This window comes from Fusarium venenatum (assembly GCF_020744135.1).
Source record: "Fusarium venenatum strain MPI-CAGE-CH-0201 chromosome Unknown EDB82scaffold_1, whole genome shotgun sequence".
Classification (NCBI taxonomy): domain Eukaryota; kingdom Fungi; phylum Ascomycota; class Sordariomycetes; order Hypocreales; family Nectriaceae; genus Fusarium; species Fusarium venenatum.
The window spans coordinates 3,755,678-3,770,110 of record NW_027072129.1 but is presented as its reverse complement, the minus strand read 5'-3'; the positions used below and the strand labels follow the sequence as shown (position 1 = coordinate 3,770,110).

General features: G+C 48.7%; 7 protein-coding genes across 7 annotated transcripts; 4 read left to right on the top strand and 3 right to left on the bottom strand.

The window, feature by feature from the left end:
- Window position 1: 1 nt before the first annotated feature.
- On the top strand, window positions 2-1,775 carry EDB82DRAFT_440450 (60S ribosomal protein uL30). Its single transcript, XM_025731111.2, has 3 exons — window positions 2-193; window positions 707-815; window positions 990-1,775. Exons 1-3 carry the CDS (start codon window positions 183-185, stop codon window positions 1,614-1,616), a joined length of 747 nt encoding a protein of 248 aa, XP_025590169.1. The 5' UTR covers window positions 2-182; the 3' UTR covers window positions 1,617-1,775.
- On the bottom strand, window positions 1,776-3,185 carry EDB82DRAFT_485657 (uncharacterized protein). Its single transcript, XM_025731112.2, has 2 exons — window positions 2,360-3,185; window positions 1,776-2,310 (listed from the first exon to the last, which is right to left on the bottom strand). The coding sequence occupies exons 1-2, from the start codon at window positions 2,699-2,701 to the stop codon at window positions 1,939-1,941; spliced, it is 714 nt and encodes a 237-aa protein (XP_025590170.1). The 5' UTR covers window positions 2,702-3,185; the 3' UTR covers window positions 1,776-1,938.
- A 55-nt stretch (window positions 3,186-3,240) lies between these two features.
- EDB82DRAFT_456277 (eukaryotic translation initiation factor 3 subunit 8 N-terminus-domain-containing protein) lies at window positions 3,241-6,546 on the top strand. Its single transcript, XM_025731113.2, has 3 exons — window positions 3,241-3,738; window positions 3,797-4,773; window positions 4,826-6,546. Exons 1-3 carry the CDS (start codon window positions 3,402-3,404, stop codon window positions 6,086-6,088), a joined length of 2,577 nt encoding a protein of 858 aa, XP_025590171.2. The 5' UTR covers window positions 3,241-3,401; the 3' UTR covers window positions 6,089-6,546.
- Window positions 6,547-7,462: 916 nt separating this feature from the next.
- On the top strand, window positions 7,463-8,070 carry EDB82DRAFT_520004 (uncharacterized protein; the record flags this gene model as incomplete). Its single annotated transcript, XM_025731114.2, has 2 exons — window positions 7,463-7,585; window positions 7,639-8,070. 2 exons carry the CDS (start codon window positions 7,463-7,465, stop codon window positions 8,068-8,070), a joined length of 555 nt encoding a protein of 184 aa, XP_025590172.2.
- A 138-nt stretch (window positions 8,071-8,208) lies between these two features.
- On the bottom strand, window positions 8,209-9,487 carry EDB82DRAFT_37787 (uncharacterized protein). Its single transcript, XM_025731116.2, has one exon. The coding sequence runs from the start codon at window positions 9,351-9,353 to the stop codon at window positions 8,346-8,348; it is 1,008 nt and encodes a 335-aa protein (XP_025590174.2). The 5' UTR covers window positions 9,354-9,487; the 3' UTR covers window positions 8,209-8,345.
- Window positions 9,488-10,209: 722 nt separating this feature from the next.
- Window positions 10,210-12,051, bottom strand: EDB82DRAFT_543198 (uncharacterized protein; the record flags this gene model as incomplete). The annotated part of the gene is made up of 2 exons (XM_065609371.1): window positions 10,210-10,382; window positions 10,419-12,051. The coding sequence occupies 2 exons, from the start codon at window positions 12,049-12,051 to the stop codon at window positions 10,210-10,212; spliced, it is 1,806 nt and encodes a 601-aa protein (XP_065465482.1).
- Window positions 12,052-13,016: 965 nt separating this feature from the next.
- Window positions 13,017-14,432, top strand: EDB82DRAFT_37749 (uncharacterized protein). The gene is made up of 2 exons (XM_065607568.1): window positions 13,017-13,546; window positions 13,601-14,432. Exons 1-2 carry the CDS (start codon window positions 13,221-13,223, stop codon window positions 14,265-14,267), a joined length of 993 nt encoding a protein of 330 aa, XP_065465481.1. The 5' UTR covers window positions 13,017-13,220; the 3' UTR covers window positions 14,268-14,432.
- Window position 14,433: the final 1 nt, after the last annotated feature.

Sequence of the window (14,433 nt, the reverse complement as noted above, 5' to 3'; positions counted from 1 at the left end):
GCGTGGAGGTGGCCGGAAAGGCGGTGGGGTGCGGCAATATCGAGATCCTCCAAACCCTACCGGATCCACTGAAAGTTTTTGCCGAGAATTTCCTCACCCAAAAAGCGGAAGTTCTTTTCTCAACTTACGCTTCTTCGACCGACAACCACTAACCGACTCTTCCAACAGCCGTCGCCGACAAAATGGGTGCTACGTACGTGTTTTCTCCTTGAAGACGTGGTCGATATGGGCAGATGCCCCGGTTCTCGAGATTTCTTTTGCAGATTGCTGTAGTCCTCTCGCTGGAAAGTCACGGTCTCTTATTGAGTCGTTGATCTGCCAGCTCGATCTTTCTCGAGATTCTCCCTCAATTGTCTCAGCCTGAAATACGGTGTGAGCATTGAGAGATGTTGATTGAGGTGTTGGATATGAAGACGAAAACTCTTCTTTCCTAAAGTCATTATCGTTGAATTGCAGTCGGTTGCTGAAACATGCCCTACACAATTCCTCGACTATTTTTCTCGAACATTACGTTTGGGGCGTTGTCGGATGAGTGAAAGACGAAGACTCAAGATACCCTCTTGTCACAGTCTTCTTAGCTCACCGATTAAAACCATCTTTCGAGTTAGCCAAGCAGAGAATGCTGCATTGCAACAGTTCTCGCACCGGCGCTCTGTTCCATGCCACGCTGTGGTATTGTGGACTGCCAGCTAATCAAATTTTGTAGCGTTCCTACCAACGACCAGATCCTGGTCCCCGAGACCCTTCTCAAGAAGCGCAAGTCTCAGGAGAAGGCCCGTGCTGAGCGCGCCGACGCCGTTGAGAAGAAGAAGACTGTAAGTATTACAATATTTTTTACACTGGCACTATGATGGAAAACATACATTTCATCAACTAGACTTCGGTCGATGCTGTTGATAGTTAACCTTCTTTCGGGTCTGACATTGCCTGACTTACTCCAATCATTACTTCATCTACTTGAATGACATGGACTAACCAGTTCGAAATAGGCCAACAAGGAGAAGCGTCAGGTCATCTTCAAGCGTGCTGAGAAGTACGTTCAAGAGTACCGCGATGCTGAGCGTGAGAAGATCCGTCTTCACCGCGTTGCCAAGTCTGAGGACTCTGCCTACGTCCCTGCTGAGGCCAACCTGATCTTCGTCGTCCGTATCAAGGGTATCAACAAGATGCCCCCCAAGCCCCGCAAGATCCTCCAGCTTCTCCGTCTCCTCCAGATCAACAACGGTGTCTTCGTCAAGGTCACCAAGGCCATCACTGAGATGCTCAAGGTTGTCGAGCCTTGGATCGCCTACGGTTACCCCAACCTGAAGACCGTCAAGGAGCTCATCTACAAGCGTGGCTACGGAAAGGTCAACAAGCAGCGAACTGCTCTTACCGACAACTCCATTGTTGAGGAGAACCTCGGCAAGTACGGCATTGTCTGTGTTGAGGATCTCATCCACGAGATCTACACTGTCGGCCCCAACTTCAAGCAGGCCTCCAACTTCCTCTGGCCCTTCAAGCTCTCCAACCCTACTGGTGGTTTCCGTCCCCGCAAGTTCAAGCACTTCATCGAGGGTGGTGACCTTGGTAACCGCGAGGAGGCTATCAACGCCCTCGTCCGCCAGATGAACTAAGGGATTGTCTTTAAAAACGGCTTTTAAGGGATCGGTCAATAGGACCTAATGGATTCAAAAAAAAATCTGCATTGTGCTCGGCGTTTTACTCATGACAGGGATTCATGACAGGGATATGGAAATTGATACCTTGATGAATGACACCCGAGTTTTCAAAATTATCTATCTGTGATGTACAAAATTTGTGATAAACTGTAGCCGCACGTGATTCATCAATTGCCTCATGATGCAGGGGTATTAATGTCATTTCAATGTACATGTGGAGAACCGCTTTAAAGTTTATGAATGCCGTAGCCTCTCATATTCTGATGTGTTTGAGATGCTACATCTTGATATCGAAGCTTGTACCGCAGCCACAACTGCTGGTAGCAAGTGGGTTGTCTGTAATCTTAAACTGCGAACCGATCAACTCCATCGTGAAGTCAACTTTGCTGCCCTTGAGGAGGTCAAGGGATGGTTCATCGAGTATGATTTTCGGGCCGTCCTCCGAAGCAGTAGCCGGATCCGCGTCAGCGGGGATGTATTGGAAAATCGTGTCGTCTTCGTTAACGATGGAGGACCATTCGGCAGCATCCTTGGCTGGTAGAGTGACGAGACTCATGAGATATTGGAAGCCATGGCAGCCGCCACTCTCCACCTGAATTCTCAAGGCGAGGTTCGGGTTACCGTCCTTCTCCATGATCTTGTTGAGGCGCTTTGTGAAGTCAGCAGTGTTTTACGTTAATACTATCTTTTCGAATTACCTTGGCAGCCCGGTCGGTAATTTCTAGCATCATTTCGTTGCCATCTTCGTCTTGTTGGGGATTCAGTATAGCCCGTGTCTTTTGTCGTATAGCCGATGTCGAGAATTGCCGCGTGCCAGTTTCTCGCAACTTATAACTCCATGATCGTCCCGAGTGGGCATATGCCCTGTGGCGGTTAACCGTGAGTTTAGAGGCTCGCAGGCCGGTTGGCGGAGTGCATCGCGGGACAAGAAACTCGAGAGGTGTTGAGGATTGAACAGATGTAGTCGTGTAGCTTCGTCGCGCAAGCTGCATAAAGGAATTGACGGTGGATTGCGCATTAGCGCAGTGAACTCGGGCCATCGTGAAAATATTAAAGCAAAAGAATTGAGGTTGTCACGATGATGTTGGTGACAGAATTACGTAGTGGATGCTGAGAAATCCATGGCCGAATCCGACTCATCCACTTGCCTCCGGACCTCGAGATTCTTTAGACCGGAGACCGACCTGGAGGGCAAGTTCGGCTTAACGGCGGGAGATAGTGGAAGATACGTACCGGGCTAAGAATGATTTATTTGCATGTCTTTTCAATAATTAGTACTCTTGCTAGTTGCCCAACATCTATTTTCAACTTGTAAAAATCGGATCTGAAAACGAAATCACTTGATCTGAATTTTCTTTAAACATATTTTGATGCTGTTGTCTGGTTTCTTACTCTAAGATGATGGCATGAACCTAACATCTGGTAAAAATGCCAGACTATACAATTATTACTTAAATGCTTAATGAAAGATTTTAATATCATAGAAAGAAATAAACAAAGTCTCTTGGGTTGATTATATACTCTTCAACTTTGTTCAAAAAAAGCTTGTGACTCATGTTAACTGAAGATAAAACAGATTTCAGCCACTCGTGGCCGTGCGAGCGAGGCAAAGCACGCACCTCGCTACAACCCCAATAGCCCAAGCAGCCCCACTCCCACAATCTAGGGAATTTTCCTTCAGAAACAACCCCGCGCACTTCAGCCAGCAGACAAGTTTCAGTGCCCAAGAAATCGCCCATCATGTCTCGATTTTTCCGCGGCGGCGACGACAGTTCATCCGACAGCTCCAGCGAAGAGGAGGAGCTCTACTCCGAGGAGGAGGAGGAGGAGGAGAAGCAGGACTCTCAGGCCGACTCTTCTGAGAACGATGACAGCGACGACTCTGACAGCGACGACGAGGGCGGCAAGGGTATCAACAAGTTCTTGAAGGATGCCTCTTCCGATAGCGACGATAGCGACGATGAAGTACGAGCCAAGGTCAAAAGTGCAAAGGACAAGCGCCTAGACGAGTTGGAATCATCCATCAAGCAAATCGAGAACGGTCAAAAGAACGGCGACTGGACCCTCATCTCTGCCGGTACGAGATCACCCATCGAACTTTTTCATCGACTTTCTTAAATACTAACAAAAAATAGAATATGAGAAGCTCAACCGTCAGGTCGCCAAGCTGCCTGGCAGCAGACCCCCTAAGCCCTACATCCGTATCCTCGCCGAGCTTGAGGACTTTATGAACGAGTCTCTCGCCAAGCAGAAGGTCACCCCCAAGAAGATGAACGCCATCCAAGCCCGATCTCTCAACGCCGTCAAGCAAAAGGTCAAGAAGACCAACAAGGAATACCAGAGCCAGATCGATGCTTACAGAGCCGACAAGGATGCTTTTATGGACTCTTCAGACAATGAGCCCGTTGTTCCTGTATCAAAGCCCAAGAAGGTCTCTCTCCAGGTTGATGCTGCTCCTACTGAGGAGGGTGACGACGATGGTTTCGCTACCGTTGGAAAGGGTGGCCGCACACTCCAGTACACTCCCGAGAGCATCTTCAAGCACCTGCGAACCATTATGGAGTCTCGTGGAAAGAAGAACACCGACCGAACAGAGCAGATCAAGACCATGGAGAAGCTGGGCGAGATCGCCAATACCCCTTACCAGAAGATCCGCGTTCTCCTTACTCTCGTCTCTACTCGTTTCGATGTCGGCTCTGGTGGCGCCTCTGCCATGACCGTCGAGAACTGGAAGGCTGCCGAGAAGGAGCTCTCAAGCCTTCTCCAGGTTCTTGAGGAGAACCACGATTTTGTCGTTGTTGAAAACGCCGAGGAGTGGGATGATGATGAGAAGCCTCCCACTCTGCAAGAGGGTGAGAAGCACATCAAGGTTCCTGGCAGCATCGTCTCTTACATCGAGCGTCTCGATGATGAGCTTGTCCGCTCCCTCCAAAGCATCGACCCTCACACCTCTGAGTACATCGAGCGTCTGCAAGACGAGGGTGCTCTCTACAACATCATCTTCCGCGGTCTTCTCTACTACGAGTTCCTCCGAAAGGACGACTCACTGGAGATTCCCCAAGACAGCGTTAATCGAATTGTCATGCGCCGCTTGGAACACGTCTACTTCAAGGTAATTATCTCCTCTTGTCACGCCATTTATTCACTGACTAACATTCTTCTAGCCCGCCCAGGTTGTCCAGACCTTCGAGGAGAACTGCTGGAAGCCCGTTGGCGACTCTGTCGAGTCTGTCATCACTCCCCGCGACCAGGCACAGAACGCCGGCAACCTTGTCAACGTTCTCTGCAACTACCTTTTCAGCAACAGCGAGGGCATTATTCGCGCCCGTGCTATGCTGTGCCAGATCTACTTCCTCGCTCTTCACGGCGAGTACTACAGGGCTCGTGACATGATGTTGATGTCGCATCTTCAGGAGAACATTCCCAACTTCGACGTCCAGACCCAAATCCTCTACAACCGAACTCTGGTCCAAGTTGGTCTCTGCGCATTCCGCAAGGGACTTGTCTACGAGGCCCAGAACACCCTCCAGGAGATTTGCGGCAGCGGCCGTCAGAAGGAGCTGCTCGCTCAGGGTGTCATGATGCAGCGATACAACCAAGTGTCTCCCGAGCAGGAGCGCCTCGAGAAGCAGCGACAACTGCCCTTCCACATGCACATCAACCTCGAGCTCCTCGAGTGTGTGTACCTGACATGCAGCATGCTTCTTGAGATCCCTCTGCTGGCTCAGACCGGCTCATCTCCCGACGTGAAGAAGAGAGTTATCAGCAAGACTTACCGCCGCATGTTGGAGTACCACGAGAGACAAATTTTCACTGGTCCTCCTGAGAACACCCGAGACCACGTGATGCAAGCATCCAAGGCGTTGGCTGCTGGTGAGTGGAAGAAGTCTACCGAGTTCATCCACAGCATCAAGATCTGGGAGCTTATGCCCGGTGCCGAGGAGATCAAGGCCATGCTCTCCAAGCAGATCCAAGAAGAGGGTCTGCGAACCTACCTCTTCACCTACGCTCCCTTCTACGACACCCTCTCCACCGAGACCCTCAGCGACATGTTCGAGCTTGACTCGGCCAAGGTTGCGGCTGTTATCAGCAAGATGATCAGCCACGAGGAGCTCGCTGCTTCTCTGGACCAAGTCACATCCACCGTCATCTTCCGCAAGGGTGTCGAGCTCAGCCGTCTCCAATCATTGGCTCTTGCTCTATCAGACAAGGCCAGTCAGCTTATTGAGAGCAACGAGCGAACTCTGGAGCAAAAGACACAGGGAACAACAAATGCATTTGAGCGACAAGGCGGCCGAGGCCGAGGAGGACGTGGGCGAGGTGGTGGCCAGGGCCGAGGAGGAGCCCGAGCAGGTGGCAACGCACAGCGACAAGCTGGTGGCACACAGTTCACGGGTGGTGCGCTGGGTGCGGCTGTTCGAGGTTAAGGATGGGGAAATGAACGAGATGAGGCGTCTTAGTCGTTTGCATTTTGCATGGGATGGTTTCTTTTAATGAAAAGGGGCGATGATGCGGAAGCACTCGCTACGTGTCACTAGGTCGAAACGGAATAAGGATACATAGAACTCGTCAAAACACCGCGCTCCTGGACTACTGTGAGGTGATAGGTATGCCTCGAAGCATCGGAGGATATGAAGAAGGGATGTATGTCAAAAGTATAGGCAAGGAAGATGTAGCGGAGTCTATTGATCGGGAATTTTAGATGAACTCTGCTTCCAGTGAGGTTTCCAAAGACTGCAGACAATCTAGAGAGAACCATTTTATTTTATATCTTTATACGCATGCCTCCGGATATCAGATACATGATGAAATTAGTAGGCCAGCCTATGCTACTTACATTAGACTTCTTTAGGCTATTTACTTTTGTACCCTAAAGCTTAGAGGGCAACTTTCTTTCCACCAAGCATGAATCATAGAGATGAATTAAACTGAAGATTATAGACAAGGTAATAAATGACTCTTGTGTAAGGACTTTGATGGATTAGGCTGAACTGGTATCATATGAACGATGACTTGTTTTGTCCAGAATGGTAAGCCCGATGATATCGGCTTTCTTGCCGACTCAATTGAGACTCGGACCATGAAGCCAGTGACATGGATTTGACTTTACCTACTTAGAATCTTAGTGTAGACGAGAATCTCCAAGAAATAGTTAAGTCGTTAGTTAAGTAATATGGTATTTCTTTGTATTGAGTACCTGGCTAGGCAGTGGGTAGCAGAAAAGTTGGCACCCAAAGTCTTAGGTTACAAAGATAAATAGTCTAAGAACTATAGTCTAAGTAGCATAAATTGGCCTACTAATTCCATCTCTTATGCTCATATTCTTAAGATTGAGATATAATATAGCTAAGTAAGAGGCGCGCGCCAAGATGACTAAGTTGGCGCGCGTTGAAAATCGGGCTCAATCAGTCAGCGATTTCCAATCCTTTCGACTTTTTCCATTGCGGATATGGGCGGCTTCTTAGTGGTCGAAAGGGTCTGAGACCTGGGCGGTATCATGAGAGACAACTCCTTTCTGGCTTTTTTCTTGTAGTAGGTATTTTTAGTGAGATTTCTTCTCGGGCGGACTCTTTTCTCTCTCTTTCTTCTTCTAAGTTTTCTTGTTTTTTATCCCACCAAGAATGAGAGCGATTTGGCGTTTGCAATCCTGTAACAACGCTTCAGTATCTATACGCAAGAACATACATTTTCCAACATTACCACTTAGATTATTCTCCTTCCAGCGATCTATATCCGCAACGTCTCATACTTTTATTTCTAGTAGACGTTTTACATCTCGGACTTATCATCAGCAAGCAGTCATGTCTGAACCAAGAGCCGAAGATGCGTCAAAGCCCGTCGAGACAAAGACGGAGGAACTACCCCCGCTGTCTGACCATGACTTTAAGGCTTATAACCGACTAGCTGTTCATATGAACTACTTTGTAAGATTAGGCTGAACAAAAAGTTCGACAACATAGACTAATATGATCCATAGCACGATAACTTCCGAAGATCATGGAATCTCTTATGGAATGCATGCACAAACAACCGCAGACCTCAAAGCATGTCCCTCAAACAGTTCATTATGGAAGGCCTGCAATTCGCTGAACATCTCACTGTACACCACAATATTGAGGAGACATATGTCTTTCCCATCCTTGCCAAGAAGATGCCCGAGTTTCGCGGCGGACGCGCCGAGCTGTTGCGCCAGCATAAGCAGATACACGCGGGCCTGGACGGTTTCGAGGAATATCTCAAGAAGTGCCGTACCGGAGATGAGGAGTTTGAGCTGAGCGTGCTCAAGACCAAGATGGAGTCGTGGGGTGAGGTCCTCTGGACTCACTTGGACCAGGAGGTTGAGACTCTTGGTGCCAACAATATGAGAAAGTATTGGACCAAAGAGGAGATAGCGAGGATCCCTATGTAAGGAGGATGACTGAATAGTTATGAGAGCGCCTATATGAACTGTTATCCAGCTGTTAATCTATGTACATATATATGAATCGCAGATATCTCCAAGCGCCCAATTCTAAATCCCTGTTTCATACCTTGATGAAGGGGTGGTATCAATGATGTTTCTAAACGAACACTGCCTTTTTATCTCATGCGCATGCATGTAAGTAGTAGCAGCACACAATAGTGATGCCTTCAACGCTAGACAACAGCATGATTCTTGCGTGGTTCCTCGAGTGGTGTCCTTTTCTAAGCAGTCTGGCGCCAAAGGCTCTTCATCATGACGGTTGCTGGCCATGTAGCAATAGCCGCAACGGCAATCTCAGGCATCAGACCCTGCTCGGTACCCCAATGGGCCGACAAAGGCATCCAAGGGAGCGTGCCGAGGAAGTTAGCCTTCCAGTTCATCTTCCACTCCTCCTCAGTGGTGATGTCGCCGCTTGGCGTTCTGCGCGCACGCTCAATCAACAAACGAACAAGCTCGAGGGCAACCCAGACGCTCCAGGAGCGAGCAGCCAACAGACCGAGCTTCGCGCTCGTCTTTTCGGACAAGTTGGTTGCACCCTTGCAGGTCAACCAGCAGGCACCCTCACCAAAGTTGTAGACGAAGTTGCAGAGAATCTGCACAGTCATGAAAGCAATGTTGACTCGGTTGGGCGCAGGGACCTTTTCACCCTTCTCGTCAATCATTTCACCGCGGAGGCGCAATATGAGATCTCGGGCTTCGAAGTAGGTACCAATGACGCCCCAGAAACGGTTCATGGTGCGCCATTCGCCCATCATGTTGGTGAAGCCTTGGATGTTCTTTGAGAGGCCGAGAGCCAGTGTCGCAAGAGGCGGCGCAGTCACAGTAGAAAGGACTACAGAACTCGAGGGTGGTGTTTTGAAGGCCATTTCGACAACCTTTCGAGCCGAGTGACGGAGAGTAGTCCGGCCCATGATTTGGAGAATAGCTCCGATCAAGCGAGCGACATATGTTGTGAAGAGAAGGACAGTATCTGTGCCCTGGCGCGTCTTGATGACACGGGAAAGGTGTAGAATAAAGTCATCGATAGCTGAAGGCGACTTGAGGAGTCGCGCAAGAGGGCTACTTTTTTGTGAGGATTTCTTGACGTTGGTGTTGGTGTTTTCTGTTTTTGTGTAGCTCTTCTCAAGCTCAGAGGCCGGAAGTGAATCGGCGACAACGGGCTCCGCCGAGGGAATGGCAATGGCCTCGGCGGGCGATTCTACGGCGATCACGGTCTCAGTCTCGGTCATGGCGGCGGATGATTTGGAAAAGAGAAGCTCACGGTGAGCATTTGATGGAGGGAAAGAGGTATCGAAAAGGAACTAGGAGAGAGGCCGAAGAAATGAGTAAAATATATGAGGTAAAATAAATTAGAAAATAAAAAAAAAACTGGAAAATAATGATGCGATAGATCCTAGTCCAGGACTCCAGTGGTACAGTCCAGGTTATTAGCGGTTCTTCTTCAGTGATGTGGGGGGGTATTTTCTTTATCAATCAGTAGCTGTGGGGAATAGTAACTAGGGGGCCCAGGGCCTCATCGCAGTACTGACCGAGGCCAACAGGTGAAAGCTCCGCTTCCGAGTCCCCGTTTGCCTCGGTAGTTTCAGACGTTTGATTCGTTGCGTGCGCCCGAAATCACTCGATACGCCATAAATACAAGGATTCCCAGGCTCCATCATACCTTGTGAAGACAAACCCACGGCTTTGCCAGATTAGGCAACTTTTTTCCAGAGCCAAACAGTCATTCTGGAGGATGAAAGCGCAGCAAAGCATCATGACACTCGATGCTGTTGTATGTATCATGGGACCGTGTCGGGCTTGTTTTGTGACCCCATAGGTTCAGTAATGTCATCATGATCGGATCTTGGCCCGTAGTGTTAGCTCTCCCCAGATTTGCATGTGATTGTGAACGGGAACAAGACCCGAAAGGGTCCAACAGGTCACACTGCGAGTACCGTAATTTGATGGGGTGTTCCTCAAAGTCTGATAGCTCTGATTAGGGTGAGTACCGTAATAGGAACAAAGAGCTTTTTCCATGACGTGGCCGCTTTCAGCCATAAGAAACGAAGTAATAAATCTTGAGGTCAACTCTGGGCACTCTCATCATTAATGCTCGCAGAAATTCCACTCAAGGTTCCTGAGATTTTCGTCCAGTCCTCTCTGTTGAGAAGTCCTCTCCTCCATCAACTCCTTCCGGATCTCCTTTGCCTTTTCTAGTCCTATAGGGAAATCCATATTATCCACCACCATGCGTGTCACCTCAGGAGGTAGATTACCGACTTAGCCTTGTAGGAGGCTATCTTCAAACCAATGACGCTGCTGCGGCGGTACGTTTGCCGTCGAGATAATAGGTATCGAGGGGTCAACCAAGAACAACGCCAGGATCTTACGGTGACCGGGCCGTGACTTGTCAGCGAGCTTGAAGGGACTGACATGATGCTGATAGACGTTGGGGAAGAAGAGCATTCTGCCCTGCTTTGTGACAACGCTACCAATATCCTGGATGGTGTCGCCTGCAGCTCGAATAGCAAAGACATCTTCAATACTGTCATAGTCGCTTTGCTCGTAACGTAACTCCATCATCATGTCCTCTCTATTAGCAGTTGTCCGGAAATCCAGGCGAGACTCGGTAACGTTGTCACAATCATAGTAATAGAGTGCAGTTGCGCATATATGTTCGTTTAGTTGACCCTCGATATGCCAAGACCCTCCATCGTAGGACGGTTTCTCGGGCGTGAGATGAATGTTTGCAAGCTTGACAATGACCTGCACACGAGAGGCGTTGCTGAACCATCCAGAGGGCTTCACATCGTCCGGTTTGATCTTGACGAGTTGGTCTTGTTCATCCTTGGGCTCCGGGCGGCCTTGTGGATGGGTCCTGTTAAGCCATTCTTCATCACGCTTATGGTGATCGCTGTTCCAATATTCCTTAGTTCGGGGGTCTGGGCGGTCAGGCTCCCCTTCATTCAGCGGCCGTGTCATCAGCCTGCAACCTCCTGACCATCTTGCCGAGTTGCAGATTTCCGGCACTCTGCATTGAGATTCAACATTTTTGGTAAAAATACGCTGAATCCTGAAATCCTTGTGCCACCTGTAGATAGCATCCCAGGCCGGTAGTGACTTTTCAATGAACTTCTCAACAACTGGGTAGAGTGCAGCGTGTTTGACAGGGTGAGCGTTGTTGATATAGCTATCAATGCTAGGATGGTCCCCTGTCAAGCCGACATCACAGGGAAGCCATTGGAAGCGTCTCGAGAAGTAGCTTGCAGGCTGGAATTTGTCAAAATCCTCTTCCCCGATATCAAATGGCTTGGCGTCGGACTCGGGGTCTTCTGGCACAACAACACCTGTACCGCAGTGGGCCAACGCCTCTTCGACATTGATACACTTATCTGATAGGATACGCGAGTGTCCGTAGTAGAGAGGCCAAAGAGAGGGATGCACGATGTCGAGCACCTTACCATCACTGCCAGGGTGCCAGTCTTTTTGGTCCTCAGGGACGTTTTCCATGGGAGCAACAGCATCTTTAAGAGCATCGCAGAGATCTTGGGGGATCAAGTTGTCGGACTTGATAGCAGCTGAGGTATAGTCCATGACGGGTACAAGGCCGGTCTTTTCGTACAAGTCTGCTTTCAGGCGTAGCTCCTTGATGCACGCTTCAGCCATTTTCTGGGTGAAATCGCCATGTGGCCGGTAGTCTTCCCAAGGCATGTCCATGGCCTCTTTCATCCACTTGGCAGCGATTTCCTCGTCCTTTACTTTGAGCCACCACTCGGGCTTGTTAGTAAGATCCTCTATGACCTTGAGCATGCATATCTCGCGAACAGTCAAGGTGACAGCTTTCCATTCCTTTGGATTATCGCCTTCGCCGGCGAGAACTGGAAACGGCTTTGCAACCACCATGTAATTGAGCGGCAAACCAAAACCTGGCCGTTTGATGCCATACATGTTGAGGGTATTCTTTGAAAAGAGGTGTCGTCGTGGAGGGAGGGAGCCTAGTGGGTAGTAGAAAAGTTAGCCTCCTAAGTCTTAGGGTATAAAAATAAGTAGTCTAAGAACTACAGTCTAAGGAGGATAAACTGACCTACTAATTTTGTCTCTTGTACTTCCAGCAGCTGGTACTTGATTCTTTTTGGAACACAACTCTGGAGAAAGGTGGGAGTGATGTGATTTTATAGATGGAATTCGAGCAATCTCTAGTACCGAAAGCATGGTTGAGCCATTAGAGAGGAAGGTAGGGGGTGCTTAGGCTACTGCACTTAACCTTGTTCAATCCCAAGGCACCAGCCTCCACTCCTGCCTGTCCGGTATAAACATGAGGCTATTTCTACAGCTAAAAAGAGAGGTAGGTAGACCCGCAGGTGTTCTAGTTCAAGGCAGCAACGCGCAAAAGAGGGAAAGAGTAGTCGCGCGCGCTCAAGACACGAAGTCACGTTATCTCGTAGGATTCTACCTAGTAGTCTTCTCTTACGCTGAAATGCATCTTCTCTCTTTGTAAATACTAATGTATGTAAGAAATTAGACCACAAACTCGATATGCCAAGATCAGATTAACTAGGAACCTGTCCACCAGCGCCGTATTCCACCTGAAGCGGTAAGTGGAGATATGGATTACATCCAATACAGTGTTGATGCATGATCTCATTCCAGACAAATGTAGCGTTTTTACACAAGTTATCAAGGTCCAGACTTTCTATCTTGACTCTTATAGGCCTCAAACCCTGTAGAGATAGTAGATGAAGGATCCTGGCTAAATCAGAAGTACCTGCTGGATACCAAGGATGGATACAGAGTTTGTTTGTGGTGTTGCTTGAGAAGAGAGGTTGTGAGTTATTTTAGTTGTATATACAGTACCTTGTATCTCTTGATGATTTCCATTCACCCTTTGATTATCTGATCTAGTTATCTGTAATATTATTCTTTCTATGCAACGGTTTAGCCTGTCGATATCATCTTCATATAGCTGAGTTCACCTATCATCACCACTACTTACTATCAAACACTCGACTATTATTCACCGGCAAAAAGTCCCAGATCTTCTTGTTGGGTTACAACTCAAAAGACTGTCCCTAAAGCTGTTCAAATCCCGGTCAACTCTCTGCCAGAATCGCATCACCATGAACTTCGCCAACGACATAGCTCCCAAACCAACAGCACCGCCAACAACATTCAACCTCAACCGACGAGCAACATCAAAAAATGAGGTGGTAATATCAATCGCACCTGACGCTGTTTGTGGATACATCTCGGAGCGACCTGGTGCCCAAAGAGCTTGCCCGGTAGATCACAACTGCTACTTCATGAAGTTGCCGTCGACTGGAAATATTGCATGTTGCGACAACGCGACTTGTAATTACAATGCCAATTGCATAAACTCTCGGGAGTACTTTCAGTCGAGTAAATGTACTGGCGGCTGTGAAGTCGACAACTACACTCTGAAATGGTAACATCATAGTCCTTACCAGCCTTTGGGAGAGCCTGCTGATGGGAAGTATAGCACCGATTCCAGTGCTCCCTATTGCAATACAGTCTCATGGAAAGGAAATATCACCGACTATTGGTGTAACGACATTGACATTACGACGGCACAAAGTGCTGCTCTTACCTACAGAGGCCAAAAGGACCCCCCGGAATTTTCTACACTGAATCAGGAAGAGTTGAGTTCCTTGGAATCGCAAATGAGTGAAGCAAGGACAGCAGGCACCGCCTATGGAGTCCCAAAGCAAACATCAGAGCAGACATCAGGGTCGACTGCCACTGAGACCAACGCCGATGATGGTGGCAGTTCAGAGACACCAGTGGCCGCAATAGTAGGGGGTACAGTCGGTGGTGTTGTTGTGCTTGCTGCTGCAGGTCTGGGACTCTTCTTCTTCCTCCGTCGCAAGAAGAAGAAGCAGAGCAAAACTGCGAGTCCACCAGGTTTCCAGCAATCAGAGAACAAGTCTCACTGGTCTCCTGGACAGCAACCAGGTGCGCCTTATTATTACGGCCCAAACAATCCCCAGAGCAATATCAGCCCCAACTCACAATGCGTGTATCCTCAAGCTGCTGGGTTTCAGCCTCAGCAGAATGTTATTCATGAAGCTGGTGGTGAGGCTGTAGATCCGAGTAGCCAACCCCAGGAGCTTCCAGCAAACAAGAAAGAGCCAGCGGAACTTGGATAGTTAGGTAGCGTTCCTGATTGGAGTTTTTTTTTGTTATAGTAGAGCGTTTGGAATTCTGTTGGCTTCAAACGTGGTAGACCAAGATCTTTTGCCTCTCTACCATCAGGGCTGAGACAATCACGAGTCTAATATTCTCACGATCGACAATTGGCAGGTTATCAGTCAG

What these genes read in the sequence shown, in the direction of transcription:
- EDB82DRAFT_440450 (XM_025731111.2), top strand. An exon ending in CCGTTGAGAAGAAGAAGACT is followed by an intron (nt 816 to 989) that starts GTAAGTATTACA and finishes AGTTCGAAATAG; the next exon opens with GCCAACAAGGAGAAGCGTCA.
- EDB82DRAFT_485657 (XM_025731112.2), bottom strand. Translation starts at nt 2,701, where the DNA reads ATGGCCCGAGTTCACTGCGCTAATGCGCAATCCACCGTCAATTCCTTT. An exon ending in TTACCGACCGGGCTGCCAAG is followed by an intron (nt 2,311 to 2,359) that starts GTAATTCGAAAA and finishes GACTTCACAAAG; the next exon opens with CGCCTCAACAAGATCATGGA.
- EDB82DRAFT_456277 (XM_025731113.2), top strand. Translation starts at nt 3,402, where the DNA reads ATGTCTCGATTTTTCCGCGGCGGCGACGACAGTTCATCCGACAGCTCC. An exon ending in CTGGACCCTCATCTCTGCCG is followed by an intron (nt 3,739 to 3,796) that starts GTACGAGATCAC and finishes AACAAAAAATAG; the next exon opens with AATATGAGAAGCTCAACCGT. An exon ending in TGGAACACGTCTACTTCAAG is followed by an intron (nt 4,774 to 4,825) that starts GTAATTATCTCC and finishes ACATTCTTCTAG; the next exon opens with CCCGCCCAGGTTGTCCAGAC.
- EDB82DRAFT_37787 (XM_025731116.2), bottom strand. Translation starts at nt 9,353, where the DNA reads ATGACCGAGACTGAGACCGTGATCGCCGTAGAATCGCCCGCCGAGGCC.
- EDB82DRAFT_37749 (XM_065607568.1), top strand. Translation starts at nt 13,221, where the DNA reads ATGAACTTCGCCAACGACATAGCTCCCAAACCAACAGCACCGCCAACA. An exon ending in GACAACTACACTCTGAAATG is followed by an intron (nt 13,547 to 13,600) that starts GTAACATCATAG and finishes TGGGAAGTATAG; the next exon opens with CACCGATTCCAGTGCTCCCT.